The 24,323-nt window shown below is 35.0% G+C and overlaps 2 protein-coding genes across 3 annotated transcripts in view; both read right to left on the minus strand.

The window, feature by feature from the left end:
* Positions 1-3,755: 3,755 nt before the first annotated feature.
* LOC110109140 (rab escort protein 1) lies at positions 3,756-5,816 on the minus strand. Of its 2 annotated transcripts, XM_020840078.2 has the most exons (2): positions 4,813-5,816; positions 3,756-4,773 (listed from the first exon to the last, which is right to left on the minus strand). In XM_020840078.2, the coding sequence occupies exons 1-2, from the start codon at positions 5,746-5,748 to the stop codon at positions 4,105-4,107; spliced, it is 1,605 nt and encodes a 534-aa protein (XP_020695737.1). In that variant the 5' UTR covers positions 5,749-5,816; the 3' UTR covers positions 3,756-4,104. The 2 variants fall into 2 exon arrangements, with proteins under 2 accessions (XP_020695737.1, XP_020695736.1); XM_020840077.2 differs by having other exon boundaries at positions 3,756-5,814.
* An 11,088-nt stretch (positions 5,817-16,904) lies between these two features.
* LOC110109138 (alcohol dehydrogenase) overlaps positions 16,905-24,323 on the minus strand; it is a 70,342-nt gene continuing 62,923 nt past the window's right edge. Inside the window, exon 8 of the mRNA XM_028696099.1 lies at positions 16,905-17,133. Within this exon, the coding sequence (XP_028551932.1) occupies positions 16,939-17,133 (195 nt within the window). The 3' untranslated portion in view covers positions 16,905-16,938. The remainder of the gene's footprint in view (positions 17,134-24,323) is intronic.

The raw sequence follows: 24,323 nt of genomic DNA on the forward strand, positions 1-24,323 counted from the left end.
ATAAAATATTTTCAATAAGAAAATTCTTCGTGTTAGCAATCATACCTGAACCTACCACTTTCCTAGTGGTGTTATCTCCAAGTGTCACTTTGCCTCCAGTAATATAAATTGATTTGCATCTCAAGTCATATGTTTTGAAAATCTAATGTCCAGGTACCAAATGCTCTCACGAGAGTTTATATGAGAGCATTTATGCAAAATTATCAAATATTAGACTTATGAACCCAGATAAATTTAGGTTCACCTCTTGACAATGATAATCTAGATGCATATCTTATATACTGTGATTGATGTATCTTAGGTCTCTACACTAAATGTGTTCTACTATGAATAGTGTAAGTGTGAGAAATATACCCCAACATTCCACATGAAAAGCATTTAACACTAGAAAAATAAATTACTAATCTATATGAGTTATAATATCTTTTCATAGGTTTTGAACTTGTATGATTTTGGTTAGAATTGTAAAATTGTTCAAGTGTGGGAGCTAACTTATTTTCCTTAGCTTTTAATTTTATTTGAAGATATGAGTTTGCCACCCATAAATTCTTTAAAATCATTTTCAAGCTCAACATAAGATTTTTCAATAATTCATGCTTCTTATTCAAATTATCAAATTCATCTAACAAAACCATGTGATTGCTAACTATGGTTGCATGATCATTCTTAAGATTTTTATGCTCTTTTTGTAAATTCAAATACTCAATACTAAGATTAACATGCAATTTTTAATTTTCCTATATACATTATAAATTTTCTTAGAAATATTAAATAATTTATCGTAAGATAAGTCACATACCTTCTCTTGATCTTAATAATCAAGTTTATCTGCCACTAAGCACAAATTTGTAACATCCTATTCTGGTTATATTTCTAAAGAGTCTGAATCTGAGACAACCTAAAAAGCTCTGCATTCTTTTCTTGCTCTTTCTAACATTAGTTTTCTCCTTAAATTTCTCCTTGTTAGGATTAGCTTTGAGATTTGTGCATTCACTTTTTATATGTCTCAATTTTCTACATTCATAACAAATGACTTTATTAGAAACTTTTAGATTTTTATTCAACTTACCTTTTTCCAATGCTGGTATTATCTTTGCTTTGTTTTAAGAAACTTTTGAATTACTTAGTTATAAGTGCAATGTATTCTTCATCCTCTAATATTGATTGATCACTCTCTAAATCATCAACTTTCAAAGCTATATTTCTCTCATTCCTTTTGTCACCTGCATCGATCTATCTTTGATTCTCTCTTTGCTTGTAAGCAATAAGTGATCAAAGTAGATTGTCAATAAAATATACATTCAGGTCTTTAGACTCAATTATGACAATTATCTTTGCATCATAAACAGTAGGTAAACAATGTAAAATTTTATTAACTTTTTCTAAATTTGTAAGTTATCTACCTAAAGCTTGTAATGAGGTAATAATCTGAATAAATCTTATATACATATAAAAAATTAACTCATTTAATTTCAAGCAAAATAGTTCATAGCCATGTAATAAAATGTTCAACCTAGATTATTTTATCTCATTTGTTCCTTCATAAGTTATGCAAAATCTTTCCTAAATTTCTTTTCCAGTATTACAAGTAGAAATACATATATAATTCTCAAATTTCAAAGCACAAAAAAACTATTTAAATATTTTTAATTTAACTATGCTAATTCTCTTTCTTCTAAAGTCCATTTAGTAAATGACATTTCTATTTTGATGCCACTAATAATTCTAGTAGGTCTAGTATAAACTTCCTGTACTAATATTCAAATGCGATAGTCAAGTGATTGTAGAAAAGTAACCATAAGATTTAAAATTAGTCATGATCATTTTTTAAAAAGTAGTATAAACCTTAATTTTAGAAATTGGCTCTGATACCACTTAAAAGTTTTTATAGGTTATTAGACCTTATAGAACTGTCCCCAAGCTAACCAGGGGGTGGGGGGGTGCACTAGTTATAAAAAAAAATTTCTTACATTTTTGAAAAACTTTTTATATATTTTTAGAAAATTAAATCACTAATCCTGAAACATGCAATTGTTTATAAAAATAATTATCACAAAGAATTTTCAACCACAAAATTTTAAATGCAGAAAAATAAAAATGCGGGAAAAATTAAAGATAATAGAAGAACACCAAATTTTATAGTAGTTCGATCCAACTTGACCTACATCCCTCCCTAGAGAATCATTTTCCAAGTATTTCACTAAATAATAGTGACTCTCCTTTTGCCGCTACAGCAAGGCATAGAAGCCCTTATAAACTCTCTTCCACCAACCCGATGTGACAGAGAACCGTTGTCATTTACACTCTCCAAGTGATAGCAGTGTACCTTTACATTCTTTTTCACCCTATTGGTGAAGGCAGATAACCTTGATCCAATCTTGAAGATCTTTTCTCAGGGGCCTCTAAAGAAGTTGGGTAGAAACTTGAAGAAAATAAAGAGATCCTCACTTTGGGCAAACTTGTGAATCTCTCACAATTTCTATTCACTAGATCTCTCATTCTTCACTCACAAAATTTCTCCCAAACACACTCTCAATGGTCCCTCTCAAGAGAAATTTGAAGCAAAGGATAATTGAGATAGGTTTAGAGCCCTCTTTATATAACAAACACATAAAAAACGGTTCAAAAATTAAAATTTGAGAACCATCCTACATTCGTACTATATGATCATGGATCATTCGGTATGAACAGTTTAAAACATTAGGGCTTCATTTGGTATGAACTTAGATGAACTTAATTTTATACACTGTTAGTTGTCAGTACTAATGAGGATCATACTATACAAACAATTCAAAAAATAAATGTGTTCATTTAATACTATTTGGGATGAACTTAGTTTTACACTATGTTAGTCATCTGTAAGAAGGTAGATCGTACTGTACGAATAGTTCAAAAATAAATGTGTTCATTCGATAAGATTTGGTACAAACCTAATTTCATACTCTGTGACTTGTGTGTAAGAAGGTAGATTGTACTGTACGAATAGTTCAAAAAATTAATGTGTTCATTCGATACAATCTTATACAAACATAATTTTGTACTCTTCAGTCATTTGTAAGACTTAACATCGTACAGTATGAACTATAAAAAAAATTCAAGCCATGATTTGATTAACTACATTCTGGACGAAATATATGTCAAATCGTATAGTATGATTAGATATCATACAATATGATTAGTCTTAAAAAACAATTTATCACTCTCTCTCCCCTGTATGTGTGTGCACAGTTACCCAATTACAATCACACTTGGTCAAACTTAAGAAATAAAAATAAAGATATACATACTCTATTATATGAAATCCTACTCTACATTATCTTGAAGTCTTCAACAATTCGGAATAGTATATAATTTCTCTGAAATTTTAGTACACAGAAAGAAATAGAAATATCCATTATATGCTAGTAGAAACAATAAAATCAGAATAAAAATATTTTATTATCATAAAAAATCTTAATCTCAATCTTGATTCCTGATTTACAACATGTACTACTTTTTATTTTGATATATATATATATATATATATATATATATAAACTACTTATTTATTTATTTTTGTGCAAAGCTTTTTTAATTTCTATTATTTGCTAGTCCTATCTTGTTTAGTACAATATTTTATGAATAACTACATTAAATTAAGTACCCACATATATTGGTGGAATATTAAAATTTAGATTTGTGGGTGTGACCTGCTGATGTGTTATCTCAATTTTTTTTTTTAGAATAAAATTTATAAAAATAATTAAGACAAGATCGAGCTAAAGGTTTCAATCAAGTTCCGTGTTAAAAAGCTAAAGCACAAATAATATATATAAGCCTGCACTTATGAACAACACTTTGTACTTGAGAAGGAATACCTGACGATCACACATAATAATGCATGGTAATGACGGACTTTCATGGAGTTCAGACCAACATTTAAAGCCACCAAGTGCAAGACCAGAAATATCATTGGAAGAAAGAAAATTTTGCTCAGGCACAAGGCAGCACAACTTGTCAATCAATTAAGAGCATTATCTCAAAATCAGCGTGGACTCTCTCACGTTCTTATGTTGAAAAGTGTGAATGCTCATGGCCCTTCACAGATATAGTCCACATTCATCACTATGACAACGAATCATCCTCATCAACGTTCTCAGGAACTTTGGTTTTGGGAAGAAACTCCACCTCAGGATACATAGAGGAAAATAACTTTATTGTTGATTCCAATGAATTCCAGTAATCAAGATTTTCATCAGGCATAGGAGTGGAATATATAGCACCCAATGTGGCCGCATGTGTTAGCTCTTGAATGTAAATGGCACTCCATAAAACTGTTGGCTTGGATGCTCCAGTGTTTTCATTATTTGAGGAAATTCCATCAAAACTATCGGCGTCAGGTACAGTGAAAAGTGTTCTCATGGCAGCACGTATACACTCTTTTCCCAGACTAGCATCATCACAGGGAGTTGAAAGATAAACTAGAAACATTCCAGTAGGACATACTGCCACACTGCTACACACTTGAAGAGCTCGTACAGTTGTTGACTGCTGAAAGAACAAAGATCTAGGGGGGAAGTGCACGAGAATGTTAGATGAATCTTGCTGGATGGCCTTGTTTGCTATGATCACTCCTTTAGCAACCATAGTAGCAAGGTTTGAACCATCCAAAACTTTGTAATCCAATAAAGATAGAGCTGATGACGAAACTGTAAACGATGGTTCCATAACAAGTTGATGGCTAAATATCTCCTGACCAGAAGCTAATTTAACACCTTTATATTGATTGCTTACCTTGTCTATGAGAAGAGATATCACTGGCATACGCAAGATATATAGAGCCCCTTTCACAGCAGCACATCGACAAAATGCTTGAGGCAATTCCCCATGGCCATAAATGGGATAGATAAATGCCCCAACCGAATTGGGCAACCTCCCAACTGATGAAATATAAAGGGCAATCCTCTCAATTCCCTCCTTTGTCTTGATTGTATATCGACAATCAACTCCATCATCTTGATCAAAAGTAGCCAATGCAATAGAGTACAAAATAATCGTTCTTATCTTGGGGGGAAGCTTCTGCTTAAGGAGGAAATTATAAAACGGTATCTTCAAGTCCTCCGGCGATATCCCTAAAGCTCCCTCACACGACAGAGTCGCTTCGGACTCCGACGCAATGTGGGCCTGCACCAGCTTTAAAAACCTCATCATCTGGCCCTTCTCCGCTCGGGAAAGATTCTGATCGCGGAAGATGGCCTGCCTCGAGTCCGGCACCGCGCATAGTCGCCCGTCCCAATAGATCAAGCTCCCTTCGACACTCTTAAACTCTACATGATGGCTGGCACCCGATCGCACCATCAGATCAACCGCCATGTCCGCACAGTAGAATACCCTAGGCCCGGATAAATCAACGATGAATCTTTCTGAATGCTCAGGCATCGGCGATTCTGCGATCTCAACTTCCGAGTACACGCAACGAGTTTCCAATTCGATGGAGTGGAAAGTGGAGGAGGAAGCGGACCCATCAGCGGAACGCTCAGGAAATATGAGAGGTGTGGATTGGAGGAAGGAGGAAAATGAGGCCAGGGGGAGGGAGGCGAAGTGCGAACCGTAAAAAGGGTTGGTATCGATGTGGAGGACAGCTTTGCCGGCAGCAGAAGCGGCGGCAGCGAGGATGGATTCTGGGAGGCCACTGCCGTACACGATGAGGTCGAAAAAGTTGGGGTCAATGGTGGGGAACTCGCAGGAGGAATTCTCTGCCATAGTCATCTATGGCCGATCTAGGTCGGCACGGAGCATTGAGAGAACAGAACTCAGAACCGGAAAGGAGCATCCTTTAAGTGACATTTAAAGGAATAAGCAGGCTTTTTAAAAAAAATTATAAATGAGTAAATGCATTGCTTGGTTTGGCGCATTCAAAGAATGCGCTGATCTGTTCGGCGCATTCTTTGAACGTGCCAATCAAATAAGCGTATTCTTCATTTTCGTGTCCTCCTGTGTGAATTGTGCTGAATCTTTCGGTGCATTCTATGGAATACGCTGAATGATTCGGCACATTACTTAAAATCATTGTAACGCACATGATTTTCCTCGTATTCAGCTCCACATCTAAATGATTTGGACAAAGATTCCAGTGAGCATATCGTTGGACGGGCAATCGAGGGTTTAGGTTTTTTTAAGACTTGCACATATAAAATTAATCTGCGACAGTTAATATTTATGTGATTCAATCTCTCTGGGCATTATGTTTGAAGTTATGATATGCCAATGATAATTTTTTGTTTGTGAAATGAAAACATTTTATTGTTGGGTTTCTTTATTGGGTATTGTCTTTTAATTTTTTTTTTTAAATATATTAGCTTACCGTAGTTATTATTAATAATTATTAATATAAAAAATCGAATTTTCAATAATTTTTTATATTTGTATTTTCATGAGCAATGATTTTTTTTTGTATGATAATTTTCGCGCATTATCATACTTTTTTTAATAATTAATTTATGAAAATGTTATCATCTTAATAGTTAAACTTTTTATATTAGTTATTTGTTTAAATTATTTTGAATGAATGAATTAATAATCGGAGAAAAAAATTTAAAATATAGGTATTTATAACTTAATTGAAATATTTCATGAAATATAAGTTGAATTATAATATAATATATAAAGGTAAATTAGATATAATTAAATTAAAAATTTTAAATGGAAGAATAATATAGGTTGAAAGAAAGAATATATTATAAATTATTTTATTTATAATTAAATTTTAAATAATTTGTTTTTGGAAAAAATAAAAAGACCATTTATGAAATACCTTATTTTCCATAAACTAAATAAAAAGAGTAAATTAAATAATTGAAGAAGATATCGTAGTATTAGTAATGATAAAGAAATGTAAATAATTTTAAAAATTAGATTTTAAAATTATTAAATAATAGAAATATTTAATTTAGTAGATTGTATTTAAATTAAAAATTCACTGAAACTTGCTTTATTGAAATGTGATAAGGCCGATTTAGAAGTTTTTAGGATAATTAGCAGCATAATCATATATACAAATAATACTCTTATCATATATATCAATACACAACATTGTTATATTCTAAGTACATGTCGTACACGAGCTTGAAGTTGTGTTTGTGTTGGATAACATTTGCAGTGGAACATAAATCCGTGTTGAACCTGGTTCCAATCTTCGTCATCTAAAATTTTTTTTTTCCATTTCCATCTTGAGAACATTGCATTAGCATTTTATAGTTATCTAAAAGTCTTTTATCTTCTTTAGGGCACTAATAATGGTATAGAATACAGTGATTTATATCAAGCATCGACATTCGGCTCAACTATACCTTCTTTGTCACGACCAAGTTATCGAATACGTCACTTTAGAAAATTTAATGATACGAGGTGGCTTCCCATGTTACAAAATCTATCATTTAACAATTTCCAACCAACATCTCGAAGTTTAAAATCAGATCTATATTGCCTTAATTTCATAACATCATCATTTTCATTCCATATGATGATATCTTCGTCTTCCCCCTAAGTTTGCATAACACATCTAAAAATTTCATTTGTAGTTGCCTTTGCTTCTAGGATCTTGTATGTACTGTAAGCCAAACTTTTATGTATACGACTACTTCCTTCTTCAATTAGTTACTGCGTCGGTGCTCCTCTTATTATTTTCATGATAGAATAGTACATTTTGTAGTAATGTAGTTTTTCTTCCTTAACAAGTGTATTCCTATGTAGCATGGAAAAAAAGATGATGTGAAATGACTAAAAAAATTGTTGATCTTATAAATAAAAATAAGATATACTAATACATATTGGATATTAAGTTATAGTTCAAGTAAGATAGTAATATAATAATTAATATAGTATTTTATTATTAAGCTTTTATCATTATGTTAGAAATTGTTATAATTTTTATTAATTAGTTGACGTGATATCTGAAATATAACAGAAATTTTAAAGTAAATGTTATATTATTTTAAATTGGTATTAGTTATAATATTATGTAAATTATATATAATCTAAGCTCATGTTAGTATTGAAATTGAGTGCAGCATAAATAATCATTAAAATATTTTACATATTTAAAAACAACTATTCAATAAACATTCACATACACATGAAATGATGAGTATAAATAAGAGAATACATTATCATAGGTCATTTATCGATGATGCAGAAGAGCCCTACTACCGAGAGTATATTTATTTGGGGCTCTTCTTCTTTGTCATTGTAGCTGTTGATCTTCCTCAATAAATTTCTCTTCTTGTTCTAGAAATTCTGATTGATGTTGCGTTGCATCAATGTATTGTTGTGATGGTTGTCCTCCCATTAATAATATATTTTACTACGAGGGGAGGTCGATAATCCAACACTTGACATCCACTTTGGAATAGCAATGGGAAAAAATGAATGTGTTATGGGATGTTGAGATGGTGTACCATAATATATTTCATGTGAATCACTTTCCTGTTCACGAAATGGGCTCTAATGTTGTGTGGATGGCCCTGCCCCAATCATATCATAGCTAGTCGACAGAGTAAGCATTGAAAGTCTAGGTGGTTCCCTCTCAGTAATTTGGCGGCAACGACTTCTCATGGATCTAGATGGAGCGTCTGAGGTTGACCATCTTGCTCCTTGAGCTCTATGAGAATTTGTTCCTTCGGCTCTAATTTGACTCCTCTCATCTATTGTGGTGTCAAAAGTAATGTAGTCGATATAAACTGAATGCTACACTCTAGCTGAGAGCTTCGTTACCTGGTCAACTGTTAATTGTAATAAACTTGCATTTTTTCGTTGCCCTCCCTCGTCGCCAATGGGTCTAGAATAGCAGTTGAATGTATGTAGTGGTCAGTCTATAAGATGTGATATGTTTATCAAATTCAATTTTATTAAACATGTAAAAAAAGTTAATAAATAATGTCACATACCATCAATCGTTCTCCTGAAGATCGAGGAAAGAAAGTTTCTGGTGGCTCTGTTTGTGGTTGTAATAGATAAATCAACGCCCATTACTATACCACCATAGGTATGTGCTTAACTCCCGATTACATGTACCTTCTGGTGGAGTTATTACGACAACATACCCTCTCCTTTCTTCCCATAGCTCAAGGTATTTCTGATATTGAATAGTCCAATCTAAATCTGCTCCACCTCTTCCATTAATTCTTTTTAAAATTTGGTTCCATCGAAGGAACATTAGTGAATTGTACTCCCCCAAAATATTTCATAACACGATCAAGTAGATGCCACTCGGTACGCTTCCAGCTAATGAGGGGCACATGCCAAATGTCCCTCCCCTCCAAATATTGGCTAAGCAGAGCTGCAAGAATCTCATCTGTGTATGTAGTCATGCTCACCTAGTATCAATGAAGTTAAAGATTATTAGTGATTCTTGATATTTAATAAATGTATGAGGGGAGAAGATAAGAATTTTGTATTACTTGACTAAGTCTTAAACTGTCCAAATCAACATGATATGTCATCGTGTTTTTGGATGGGAGCTTACATATCCGATATTCGGCCCACCTGTAGATAACATAAAATAATATTATGAAATTTCATATGAGTGTATTTTTTTATAGTAATTAAACATTAATACCTACTCCCATGAGGTCTGCCACCGAAATCGTGTATTCGTAGTACACGTAGTGTGGGTCTCCCAATGTACAATCGCTCCCATGACCAAACTTATAGTAATACTACATATCCAGCAATTTAAGTACGTGTGGTTCTAGTTGTATTACACAGCTCTCTGTATATATGTCAAGTACAGCACTGCCAATAGACATTCGTCCAAATAATTCCACGTCCATAAATAAGGGCAACCACTATAATGACGCATGTGATTGCAACGTGTCTGGTATCAAAAAGCACCGAATTATGAAGAGGATATAGTCCCGAACATGATGAAGAAAAGGATCGGGAGCTAACTCTTTTTATGAATCCCTATAGAATATCCATCGGAGCCAACGTAATGGGAGCATTGACTCTAACTACGCACTATCCATCGTGAATGTGGCCGTGTCATCTTCATCACCTAGTGCATGATACATAATATCCCTGTCTTGATGTGTACTAAGGAGATCATCATAACATGCTAGCCAGTGGATTCCCAACGACGACCTACACCCACCATATTTGGGCCCACGACGGCTGGCCCATCAATTCTCAGTCCAAGTATAACCTGCACATCTTGGAGCCTTATTGTCATCTCTTCGACCATGAAATAAAAGGTGTTCGTTAGTGGACATCATCTCTCTACAAGTGTTATTATTAGGTTATGATCAAGACGTATAAACTGAAGATGACGAATGTTATATAGCCCAAGGTTTCTTAAAATATAAATCATGAGGGGGCACTCCACTGGCCACTCACGTGCCGTTTGTAAATGTGTTAAAGCAACCAATGGAGACGCCTGTTGGAAAGAAAACAAAATAACCATTAGAAAAAAAAGATAATTATCTATGCACTTGAGAATAAACTTATTTATACTTGAGGTTAGTTGTAACCTGATCAAGATCATGAGCCCTATGCAGTCCTCTTAGAGATGCTATGATCAGTTCTCGAATTGTCTCCTCCTCGCACTCCTCATGGGTGGTACGACGCCCACCACATCGCCGCCTAGATCTATCAGCCATATCTATATTTGTAAAAATAAGAAATATTTTATAATTAGTTTCATATAGACATGTTTAATGGTTATATATAAGAATTGGAGGATGATTGATTATCTCTGTAGGTTGCCTTATTATCATGATATTTAGTGAAACTTATATATATGATTAATTATTTATTCAATTAAATGATATTAATGGATAATTATGTATAAAATATTAAGTTTAAACCATAAAAATTTAAATTTAAATTCGAAACTCATAAGCATCATTCAAACAAAAACTACAAATATAGATTGAAAAAAATACATACATAAACATACATATCTTTAAGATAAACTAACTTCAATAATAATGAACATGAAGAACATTAACATTATATTCAACTGAAATAGAACTTGAAGCTCGTGAAGAAGTTCTATACACATTATAATCTCATGGTTTATTTAACAAGGGAACCCATATGCACGCTTTCTTAGCATGGTAGGAGAGAACTTAGTGTGGCGCTTATAGTGAGATAGACAAGCCTTGTGTTTGCTTTTCTTAGCATGGTGGGGCAAAATTTTAAGTACCCATACACGAGAAAATTACTATACATTTTAAATAGGTTTCTCTGAAAACCCATGCACACTTTTCTTGACGTGGTGGGATTGAAGACTACGATCGTGATGTATGCAAACACCAACCGTGCATGTCTTTCTTGATGTGGCAGGAGGGCTATGACTCCTCGCATTTCCCCCAAATAAAGTATATGTCAAGATGCTGCCAAAATTCAAACTATAGTACACAAAACCTGAATAATAAGAAGACTTCACTTGAGCAGCAACACATAGGACCTGTACTCAAACAGAAATGCACATAACCTGAACCAACGATAAGGAATTGAACCTGAACTGAATAAACATGGGACTTGAACTGAACATCAGGGAATAAAACCATAAATACTAAAATGTACTAAAATAATCAAAATATAAATGAAAAATAATAATTTTGATTATTCAAACAAGTTTCAAATCATAAGCAGGGGACTTGTAGTGGAAAACTTTCGAATGCAACTAACTTATAATCAACATCAGTCAACTACAAAATGCATAAGTACTACCCACATGCAAAGACCCATCATGCAAATAATAATTAACATGTAGATTGAGAGGATGACATTAGCAATTGATGAATAAAGACCCCAAGGCATATAAATAATGAATGATTATTAGTATGATCAACTACAAATAGGGATCAATCTTTAATACCTGAATATACTATACATAAAAAATGATGTTTATGGATGCAGTGGACTTCCACAATGGTCCTTATGAGGTTGAATGCACTATACTTGCGAACAACAACATCTAGATGCTAAATACATAGGTGTATCCTACATGTATCCCCAATATAAGTAATAGTGACTATAGATTAAGACGACAACACTGACAATCAATAGTGAAAGACCTGTCACTACAAATAAGTACCTCATACCATCTGAGATTAGTGAAAGGTGGATATGATGCAGAAACAATGACTCTTCTACGAACACTTCCAAGAGATCATATTGAATATGACCAGTCCCTGTAAATAAATACGATCCATTTGTGGATAATAATAGTGGATACATTGTAGAGGACCCTTATGAACATAAAAGCATATAAGAGTATATGACAAATACGAGCATCGGTTGACTCCTCGAAGAGACCCTTGTATAAGGAAGGCACCCTTCTTCCTGTAAGAATAGAAGAGATTTTTGAGCAAATTCAAACTAAACTTCCTAGTGTTTCAAAGTTCCTTCAATAAATGCAAATTCCTTCAATACCTCCATGACAATCATACTATTGCTCTTATTGAAGATATTATGAATGACAAGAGCACTCAAATACCTCAACTTATCTTAGAGGTCAACTACTTAACTATGTATGCTACATCTTGTAGAAACTCATAATACTGTAGATCTTGAAAAGGATTATTTTCAAGGCAATAGCCGCTGATTTCAAAGTATAGGGCATCAGTAAGAATGCAATCATTTAAGGTTGAAATGATTGACTGTTTATTTAAGCCAACAATAGAAAATGATGATGATGGCATAATGGAAGAGCTACTTATTGATTCATATACGAGACTTAAAAAGACCTCTCGATGAATAAGAAAGGGAGTCTACATAAAAATAAAAAGGTATCTCATGCTAATCGGGTGACAATGCCGCAATTCACCTATAAGCAAAAGCGGAGAATCAGTAATGAAAGACCATGGGCCACTGGAGTATGATGCCACGCCATCGAATCTATAATGCTCATACAAGCAGACAGAAGGTGTCAACAAAGCCCAAAATAAAACCTCATGTATCTGGTAGTAATAGCCATTTATGCAGCTAAACACCCCTCTGCATCACATGTGAACATCTTAAAATGCCCCCGCACATGTACTTTAATATGTATGCATATAGGTACACAAAAGGGCATGTGTAATCATATGACCCTCATGAACATCGACGAGCGTGTTGTAGGAACACACGTGACATCAAGGGATGTTGTATGGGTCAATAAATATGAGCCTAATCCTCCTAAATAGGTAAATAGGAGTTGACAAGGTTCAATAAAAAAATTATAAATTGCCCCCAAACACCCGTATGGGATCCCAATGAGCGTGTTATGGGTACACACATGACATTTAGAAATGTTGTGTGGGTTAATACATGAACCCCAGTTCGAGCCCGATCCTTCTATATCGATAAATAGGAGTCGACACGGATCGAATTATCAAACAATTATACGATTAGGGTGTCGACCGGAATATCTATTTTATACGTTCATATAAGGCCTTCAAGGTCTATGACAATAAAAATTAATCAACAAAACATATATCCTATAGACCCGATCCTCTAACGACCAGTAAATAGAGTCTACAAGGTCCAATGAATAAAATACAACTACCCATTAATTCACATATGATGACCGTATTGAATGTTTATATCAATCGAAGGGAATCAAATATTTTCAAATGCCCTCAAACCTCAAAAAACACAAATATTTTCAAATGATCCTAAACACTCCAATGATGAACGTATTGAATGTTTATCTCAACCGGAGGGGATTATATGTTTTAGATTATCCCAAACACCCATAAAATTCAAATTTTCAGAAGTTCCAAACTCATGATATTTAAAATTAAAGTTAAATCATCAAATACTTAAAGAAAATACACATCCACCCTCCGCAATAGTTTGCCCAGGTGGATAAATTTGAAAACAACTTCAGCTCATAAAGAGCTAAGGTATAATCGAGAATATCATTAAGATTCATTCTCAATATGTCTCTTACTAGTAAGGACGTGACACATGTCCTCTAACCATTGGTTTCACCGCCATATGACACCATACCTATGGTTTTGCCATGAAAGGACACTATAGGTAAACAATTATGACTGAGATCCTCTAAACTGGGTGGTTCGCCGTCAAATGACACCTCTAAATTATGGTTATGGTTAGCGCCTGTATGCTCCCCAATGGCGTCAAATCATTAAGAAGTGAATTAATAAGATATAATCAATAGGGCACAAATCTCTCTATCAGCTAAGGTGGATTCAAATTTAATCCCTTAGACAAACGTCCATCTCAAGTCTACAAGGTAACCTTGGACGACACAACCTATGGCTGCTGACAATGCTATTTCTGTTAGGTTGGGCCGACTACCTCCTCTAACTAAGTAGACCAGTGACCATAAAGGCCTGGGATGATGGAAACATGGGATCTTGATTGGGTTATCATCACTCCCTCACCATCTGCTTTAAGTGCAAGATGGTGAAATTTTAATTTTAAACATCAAACTTTTCAAATACCCAAAACCCGTGTTACTACTATATGCTGGCTTGTGCCTACAGGAAATCAGAACTCGGATCTTGAAGTCCTTACAAAATGAAATCAGAAATATCTGGGTAGTGTCTTATCTACAAACCCATCAGAACTCGGATCGAAACTTAATTCATTAAAAATCCCCCGAAAAAGCAATGCGGGGAGGTCAGGGCCAAATTTTCAGACCCCACACATCTATCTTCGTTTGTAGCTCGGTCATCTAATTCAAAATGAATAGTGATTACTATAAGAGGGGATGCGAGTAGGATGAACTCACGGATCAAATCGATATTAGTAAGGAAGCTATTTGATGTTTCCATGTTAAAGTGAAAGGGGTGAGTAGTATATGGATGCAGTCAGGAGGTCAAGATGACGTATAGAAAGAAACAAGTCTAAGGTCGCCCCATTGAGGCGAAAGTGGCGAGTAGTGTCTTGATGCAGTCTTGAGGTTGATCCAATTGTGAGGAAGTCTTATAGGAGAAATAGATTTTGTTTGCATAATTGTTGACATGTTTATCTTGGGGAACTTGAGTTTAGCTAGCATGGATAAATATATGTCTGACTAAGAGAGAGGAACTTTTGAGGTCTCCCTCTTCGAGGAGGCTGACTGCCTGGATGTGATGGTCGAAGATGGTCTATTTTCCTTCAATGTTAAGCTCATTCCTAGCTCTTGAGTGAGTCCCTCAAAGTGATTGTTCTGAGAGAGGAGAGAGAATTCCTTCCGCTTGACCTAGATGTAACATGTAAGACACACCTATGAATGGAACCTGCACAAATAGTCATGGGTGTACTGTACGAAAACAAGCTAATTATCCCAATTCCTTTATCTTCTTTCACATGCCTACTTATAGCTCCACATTTATCTCTCATCTATCACACACATATATGGTGGATAAGCCTGTCTACAACTCCAAATTCATCTCTCATCTATCACAAAGAAAAATGGATGAAATAATTTTATATTCATCTCTCATCCGTCATACATACATATGGAGGAAAAATAAGCTATAACTCCACATTTATCTCTCATCTATCACAATGATAAATGGAGGATAATAGTTTCGCATGACCAAATCATCTTACATATATTGCCTTCAATTCCCCTCCAATCTCTTTTTCACCATGTTATGTACAAAGCAATGATATGAATACACATAAATGATTTAGATCCATATCATGAAATAACAATACTTACAACTTTATAAATGAAGCACTTAAACAATATTTACTATTATATTAAAGCACTGGCATTTTCACATGATAATTATGTTATGAAATCACCATAAATTATAAATTTCAATATCATTGTAAAGTGTGATTCTTGTTACATCTAAGCATTCACTAAATTATTAAATATGCACAAACTTTTCTTGAATTAAAAATACTTGATGAAATTCTATAAAATTCCTGTCAATGGAATCAAATAAAGGTATTTTATGAAATACTTAAAATTTTACTGTAAAACGTTATTCAAAAACCCAAAAATTATTTTTCCTTAATTTTACAACCAACCAAACCTTAAATTGAAAACTAAAGTAAACTTTCAATAACCTATCACAAGAAGAACAACTTCTATAACAACCCTATGATCAAATTCAACTCTACTGCCTCTAAATCTCTTCCTTTCTGTCTTCCTCTCCTTTATTTTCTCTAGAGCTCTCTCACTCGCTCTCCTAGTAAATAGAAAATAAAATTAAATACGAACAACTTATATATATATAAAAATATTTTAATTAGCACCGCAATACATTGTTTCCCAGCATTGCAGGACTAATAGAGAGAACCGCTTAAATTTGACCCAACCCTTATCCACTGTGATACAAATGCACAACATCACTACACTTTCAACAGTTCCTCAAAACAGAGAAGTGAGTGTCGTTGCGCTAACTCTCAACACTACTATGCCACCCTAGTACTCATAATGATGTAGCGATCGAGCACATAGAAGTGCGGCGCCACCAAATAAAAATTTAAAATTTAACAAATCATTTCAAATTTCAAATATATACATTGTATGTGAATCATGAAATTCATATAAGTTATAATTTAACACAAACATATAAATTTTTGTAAATTTAAAAAACTCCAAGTTATTTTAGATGTAATGCTTAACATTCTAACATGTTATATAGCAATTGGATTGAACTGGACTATGTTATCACTGTTGATTGTATTTATCTTATAATCTGCTATATAATAGTTGTGACACAGCTTTCTATGATATTATAACTGCTAAGTTACACCATATTGTGTTTACTTCAAAATTTTGATGCATTATAATATGTGATGTTAAAATTGTTGGAACACACTTTATTGTATCTATCATAATTAAATTTAGTTAAAATCATAGTTGACTAAGGTTTGAACCTTTTTCCAACAAGATTTTGATCATGTTCGCACCTTATTTGAACCCTATTCAAAAAAGATTTGAATAAAATTCAAGCCTTGCTAAGTCCACATAACAGTATTTCCAGATCAAATAGATTCCAATTACTCGGTTATTTCAATGACGGCTCGGCCGACAATCTTTCCATCGTCAAGATCTTTATAGACTTGGTTGGCTTCTTCAAATCTGCACTTTCTTGTAACAGTATTTTGAAGGCTGAATATGCCGGTCTCAGCAAGCTTGACGACCTGAGGAAGATCCTGTCTTGCTCTTGCGCCATATGAACCAATAATTTTGATCTGTATCAATATCAGAAGCTCTCTTTTATTTTGCTAGAAAACAAATGGATGAACAAACTCGCAATAGGAACAAGAAAAACTTGCATACTATAGATATATTTAGAAGAGAAATGTAGTAATATTTCCTTCTTAGGCACCAATACTTCCATGGCTGACATGTAGAATATGAACGTTATGATCTTAACCAAAAGACTTGTTTGATGAACTTAGGTTTCGTTTTGGATTATTTTTTTACTGCTTCATAAAGCGGCTCTCTAATACAAAAATTTTAATTTTTTGTACTAAAAAACTGCTTTAAGATGCAGTGAAAAAGCTTAGGCTTCGTTTGGGAGAGCTTTGTTGTTGCTTTTTAAAATAACATTCTAGTACAAAAAATTTTTGAATTAAAAATTTTATAGTAAAAAGTCATTTAAGGAAGCAGTACGAAAGCTGTCCCAAACAAAGCCTTAGTCACCCAGACTAGTACCATTTGATGAAACGCCAAATAAGCAAGGAAGACCACACAAACTAGGAATGTATAATAAGAAATAATTCAATTATAACATCATCTACGAATGATGATGATGTTGAATGATGATGATGTTGATGATGAGGACGACAAAGATAATGATGAACATTCTCTAGCAAAGAATAGAAATATGCTAACATGATGATCTAATTGTTTTGGTTAAAAGTCCACTAGCTTGGAAAGAAAATAAATGAAATGGTAATGGCGGATTTATGCCCTTTTAAATTAATCTGGAGGGCTAAAAAAGTGCTTGCAGATTGAGAAATAGCATTCTTTTTTACTTCTATTCTGAAAAGGTGATAAGAAGGAACCTCTTAAGTACTTAATTAAGGCTGGATATTCATTTAACTACATATCATGAATCACAGGGACGTGCAAACAGTAGTAAGAACAGTAATTTTTATGTAACTTCTCAAATACGCATCAAAATCATGAGGCACTAACGATACAGTTGAGGCTTAAGTTCACATATAGGCCCAATTTTTTTATAGTGTTCTAGGCTTTCTTGGAGTACTTCAACCAAGGAGTTGCATACCAAGCATTTGACAAGGAATATTACTTACAGTCTTCAGCAGTTTGTGGATCAAATTACTTCTGGAAAATTTCCACAAAACGATTCCATAGGTACGGTAGTAGTTGTGTACAGGATCAATGATGTGGTATGAGATAATGATATAGTAATTTATTGGCCTTCAAAATTCGCTCCTTAACCTTTCTTTGCCAATCCATGGTTATAGTTCAAGTTCAGAGGTAGCATCCAATTCACAGTTAACTGATTTAGAAGTTATTTTTGTTGATAAGATGGAGCATTACAGCGTCTCTTCATACAAAAAATTTATAAAGTGACAAACAAAATAAGCTACCATACTAGTGTATAGAATAGAAAAGGCAAATGTTTGCTTATTAGTAATGAGCTAGATTACACCACCATATGATGTGCAACAGCTCAAAATTTAGGGTTTTGCTCGTATACCCATTCAGTTAAAAAAAAATCAAAATTAAGATAAAATCAGACCTGCTATGATTCGTCGAATCCCCCGCAAATCCCGCCAGAAATCCCGGAAACCTCGTATCTACATCAACATCTCTGTTCGCATCCCGTAAATCCTGTGCACTCGCCTCAATCGTCGTCTGATTCGCGTCGTTAAAACGAGACAGAAATGAGAACGTTGGGCTCCTCTTCATCCAGCATCTTCCTCCCAGACAGCTGAAATCAACACCTCACTGCTCCTCCCATTTCCTCGCATCTCCCTTCGACTCCAACTGCCGCAACCTCCATTCTCAATACCTGCAATAAACCCATTGCCTTTCCCTCTTCCGACTTGATCGAGGGTCTCTACTCAACGTCAATCCCCATTCCCAGCCAAAATTTGGTCAGTAGAGAGAGAGAGAGAGAGAGAGAGAGAGAAGTTGAAGGCCCTGCCTCATGCCGACGCCAGAGCTCCCATCCGACACTTACCCACAAATGAAAGCCCTACCGACGATAATACCTCCTGCGGCCAAACCTCCCCTAGCCGACCTCCTGCCCTAGTCCTTTCCTGCAAGCCTTCCGACCTCTATCCTAGACAAACACCATTGTCTAGCCTTTGACCCTCCAAGACCTTGCTAGACCGATCTCTTCTCAGGCCAATCCCACGATCCTATATAGCCACTGTCGTCGCCCCTCTGCTTGTAGCCGACCAAGCTCCCAGTTATAGCTAACCCAAACCTAACTAACCCTATACAACCCGAACCCAAATAAAACAGAGGCTCTCTCTCTCTCTCTCTCTCTCTCTCTCTCTATATATATATATATATATATATATAGGACAAAGTGAAGAAAAAGAAGAGTGTTGATTTTTGTGTACTCCAACATCATCGTCGTCACCCCTACATAAAGGTATAAAAATTTCTAACTTAAAAACCTCGCACTTGCACTTGCGTAGAGGCGGCAAACCTCCCTATGTGCTCACGTAGCACGGGGGGAAGGAAACCGGTGCGACACTTGCAACGAGGTGGGTAATCCCCATAACGCTCATGTAGCATGAAGGGGACAAAAATTAAGTACCCATACGTGGGGAAATGACTATGTTTTCTTTTCAACAGGTGCTCAGAGACTCCTAAGCGCTCATGTAGCGTAATGGGGATTGAAGAAAATGCCGCCGTGGTGTCACCGACACCTACCTGAAGCGCTCATGTAGCATGGGGAGAAGGCTGCCTCTTGGTTTTTCCCCTAAATGGGGGAGACGCCGAGAGACTGTCGAAATTTCGCCTGAGAAACAGAAGGACTTGGAGAAATTAACAGGGGACACTTGAACCTGATTTGAATATGAAATGAACTTAACTTGAACCTAAACTAGAACCTAAATGAACCACGAAAGACTTAAACTTGAATCGAGTTTGAACTCAAGAAGACCACAAGAAACTCGAGCATGAACTGGACTTATCAACAGAACAAAGAACTTGACTCAAACTGAACTTGTACTAAACTCAATCAAGTAACAATGGAGGACTTTCTTTAAATTTGACTTGAACTACAAGGAGCTTGAACTTGAAAGTGATAGAGAGAACTCAATTTGGATCACAAGGAATTGAATTTTAATTTGGCAAACATACAATCACATCAGTGCAAATGTTAACTAAAGGCCTAGATCATTCTAATGAACAAGCAAATATTAAATGAACTTGTGGAAGACACCTGAATGAACATCAATCAATAAAGAAGGGGACTTGATGCAAAAGAATTTAAGCCCAAGTAGTTCGAGCTTGACACTAAACGAAGTAAATTTGAACTTAAACAAATACAAAAGACCACAAATAAACATAAAGAATTTGTCTTGAATGATAACAACGGAGTTGTCATTTCAATTAGAATGCTTAATTTGAATCATTTAAGACCTTATGCAAACAAGCAAAGGATTCATGTATAAGCTTTAACATGAAATCTCTCTTTGGATAACAATAATAGATTTGTAATGATCATCTCAAGTGGGGTAAAGACATGATATCAAGTTTATCATGCGTATGACAAACCACCTTCAAGGATAAAGAATTTGCAAGTGGAGTCTATTTGCAAGCAAATAAGGACGACAATCAATTCCTGATATACTCAAATGAATACCGATGAATGAACACGATGCTCGTAATAACTAAAGCTTAAAAAGGGAACTTGCAAGCAATCATCAAGAGGGAACAAATTGACATGTAGCAACATATTCATGATTAACAACATGGGATTTTTAGTGGATTTGATACTCCAATTAGAATGTAATTGTCATCAAGGAAATTCATCATACAAGACTCCTAATTTATACAATGGTCTACCTCCAGATGATAGCTAGCAACGATGCAAACTATCAACAAAAATGACTTGATGGGCTCTTTCACTTTCAATAAACATGACAACTAGCTAGCGGTCGTATACAAGAAATGCAATACACTTGCAAATAACATTAAAAGAGCTGTAATTAATAGAAACACTTATGGCGCTAGAAGATTCATAAAGAACACATCGCTTCATCCACAAATAAAAGTAAAGGAGTTCTTCATATACACAACCACCAACCTAAAAGATTAGGAGTTGATGACTGAAATCTTGCAGTGTATATGATGTTCTCATCCATAAGCAAAAATGGGGGAGCATGCAAGTGGATATCAGAGATCATTGACAAATGTGTATGAAGAAATTGGTGTGCTGCCCATCTGTAATACATGCAAGCACACCAAACTCCTGCAGATAATGACAATGGAAGAACTGTGGCATACATAATAGTACACTTACTGGTGACAACCAACGGTAGACAATGAATGTAGTATATTTCCTTCAAAAACATATACAAGCAGTGCACACTAAATGCTACGAGGTGCTTGTAATCAGTGTGTAGAGAGGTTGCAATTCACTCGCAAGCAACATTGATAGATATATTGTAAATGTGATTGATCCACTGTAGACATAAGCATACATTCAACACTTCATCTGCGGGCAAGTACAGAAAGACTATAATAGATGCGAGCTCCTAAGGATCGTTGTAGGAGATCTGTCATGAACACAATGTGCTATCTACAGGCAAATATGGAAGATTCGTAGTCAACGCAAATACTTGTAGATGGTGCTAGAAGATCTGCGTTCAAAGCAATTTGCTCGTAGAAGACTGAAAATGCAAGCAGTGGCCCAATCTACAAGCAAGTGTAGCGTGAAATGCAAAAAATGAAAACTTCTACGAGATGCCGTAGAAGAGCCTTCAAATGTCCAAAATGCCCTCGCACATGCACCGTAATTTGTATACACATAGGTACACAAAATGGGTAAATGCAATCACAAAACCCACATGAGCCCGGGCGAGCGTGTTATGGATACACACGTGACGACTAGGGATGCTGTGCGGGTCAATAAATAAGCCCAAGTTCGAGCCAGATCCTCCTGTGCGGGTAGATATGAATCGACAAGGCTCGAATCCTTAAATAAATATGCGATCGTGAGGTCGACCGAAATATTTAATTAATACATTCATATTAGGCCTTGAAGGCCTTTAACAAAGAAAATTCACCAATAATGGCACAAAGCCTATGACGAACCCGATTCTATGTCAGCAAACTGACGGAGTCGACAGGGTTCAATCAACAAAGGGAAATAACCCCTCACACCTCGATGATGGCCGTGTTGAATGTAGATCTCAACCGGAGGTGTTAATTCAAGATGTTTAAAATGCTTCCCAAATACCCATGAAACTCAAAATCTCCAAAATTCCAAACTCCAAGACATTTAAAACGGAATCCAACCATCCAACAATTTAAAGTAAAATTCATCCACCCTCCATAACAGCTTACCGAGGTGGACAAATTTAAATTTACGTTAACTCACATAGAGCTAATGCCTAGTCGAAAATATCACTAGGATCCATTCTCAAATAATCTCTTGCTAGTAAGGACGTAGTACGTGTCATCTAACCAATGATTTTGCTCCCAAATGGCACCGCAGGATAAACGGTTATGACCCGACACCCTCTGAACCAAGTGGTTTTGCCGCCAAATGGCACCACGAAATACCGATTATGGCCAGAGCCAATATGTTCCTTAGTGGCATCAAATCCTTGATATATGAATCAATAGAATATAATTGATAGGGCACAAAGCCCTTTGTTAGCTAAGGTGGATTCAAATTTGTCTTCTTAGATAAACATTCACCTCAGGTTCACAAGGTCCCCTTGGATGAAGCAACTTATGGCAGCCGACAAGGATCATTCTGTCATGTTGGGTTGACTACCTCGTCTGACTAAGTAGACCAGGGAACACAATGGCCCAGGAGGATGGAACTATGGGATCTTGATCGGGTCCATCATCTATTCCCCCACCATCCGCTTTAAGTGTAAGATGGTAAAATTTCAAATTTTAAATATCGAATTTTCAGATACCCAAACTTCCAACATCAACCCTTCAAACTCCAAACTCATGCTGCTACGATGCCAAATAACATGTGTATTTATACGTATCTGATTGATGACTAGCCTTAATCGAAAGTTCTTCTCTCATCACCGAGAAGGGTAATCAACTATAGGGGTTTGCGCCTATAGGAAACTAGAACTCAGATCAAAAAGTCCTCGCAAAATGAGGGCGAAATCTCTGGGTAGTGTCTTATCTACAAACCCATCTGTCTTCCCAAAATTTACTCCGGAACATAATTCCGTTAAAACTCTCCCAAAGAAAAAGCAACGCGGATGAAGGCCGGGGCCGAATCCCCCCCCCCCCAAAAAAAAAAAAAAAAAAATAAATAAAAAAAAAATATAAATCATGGCTACCCTACGCCACCAATTAGATTATATGATACATGAAAAAATCTCAACAACAGCAACAGATCTTTTACAAACAAAGTATATCAATCTCTTAGATTAGAAATTCAACTCCCAAATCAGAGATTAAGGATTTATTTGGGGGAAGAAACTAATGTTACAAAATCTCACAAAAAATAAAAAATTGTTTGAATGGTTAAAAATCTAAAAAATAAAGAAGTAGCAAATAGAATTCTCTCTCCAAAACCCTCATATTACAACAACCGTCTAATCTCAAATTCACCTTTTAGAGCTTTTTAAAACTGTATCTCTATAAGGATGCTTGATTAGAAACCTTAAAGGGGTATTTATTAAAAAACTTGACCGAATCGTACAATATGATTTAAGGATTGTATAATATGATAAGTAAATTTAACCAATTTTTAGGAGAAAAATGTCTTATATATATAATACAATATTTTCATTTATTTGATTTTTGATTCGCTCCTAGATTCATAGCTCTCAATCACATGAATTGCTTGCATCCTCATACAATATAATATGTATCATAAAATACCATAGAAAGGTCATTTCTAATATTTTCTAAGACTTTTTAGGTCTACCTCTACCTTTTTTAATATAAGCCAAATCTAATACATCTACCCACCAAACCGGGCCATTGAAAGGCTACAATTCTATGCGAGCAAACCATTTAAGACGACTCTCTCTAATCTTATCTTCCATTGGAGCTACTCCAACCTTTCAAACCTTTCACTTATATGCTCATTTTGTATATTATCTCTAAGCGTAAAGCCAATCAACCACTTGAGCATCCTCATCTCTGTAACACTTAACTTAATATTATGCTTCTCTTTTAATTGACAACATTATGCACTATAAAGCATAGCAAATCTCACCGTGATCTTATAAAATTTTCT

The sequence above is a fragment of the Dendrobium catenatum genome, unplaced genomic scaffold, assembly GCF_001605985.2.
Source record: "Dendrobium catenatum unplaced genomic scaffold, ASM160598v2 fragScaff_scaffold_716, whole genome shotgun sequence".
Classification (NCBI taxonomy): Eukaryota; Viridiplantae; Streptophyta; class Magnoliopsida; order Asparagales; family Orchidaceae; genus Dendrobium; species Dendrobium catenatum.

Coding starts and splice junctions, on each gene's coding strand:
- LOC110109140 (XM_020840077.2), bottom strand. CDS start 5,748: ATGACTATGGCAGAGAATTCCTCCTGCGAGTTCCCCACCATTGACCCC.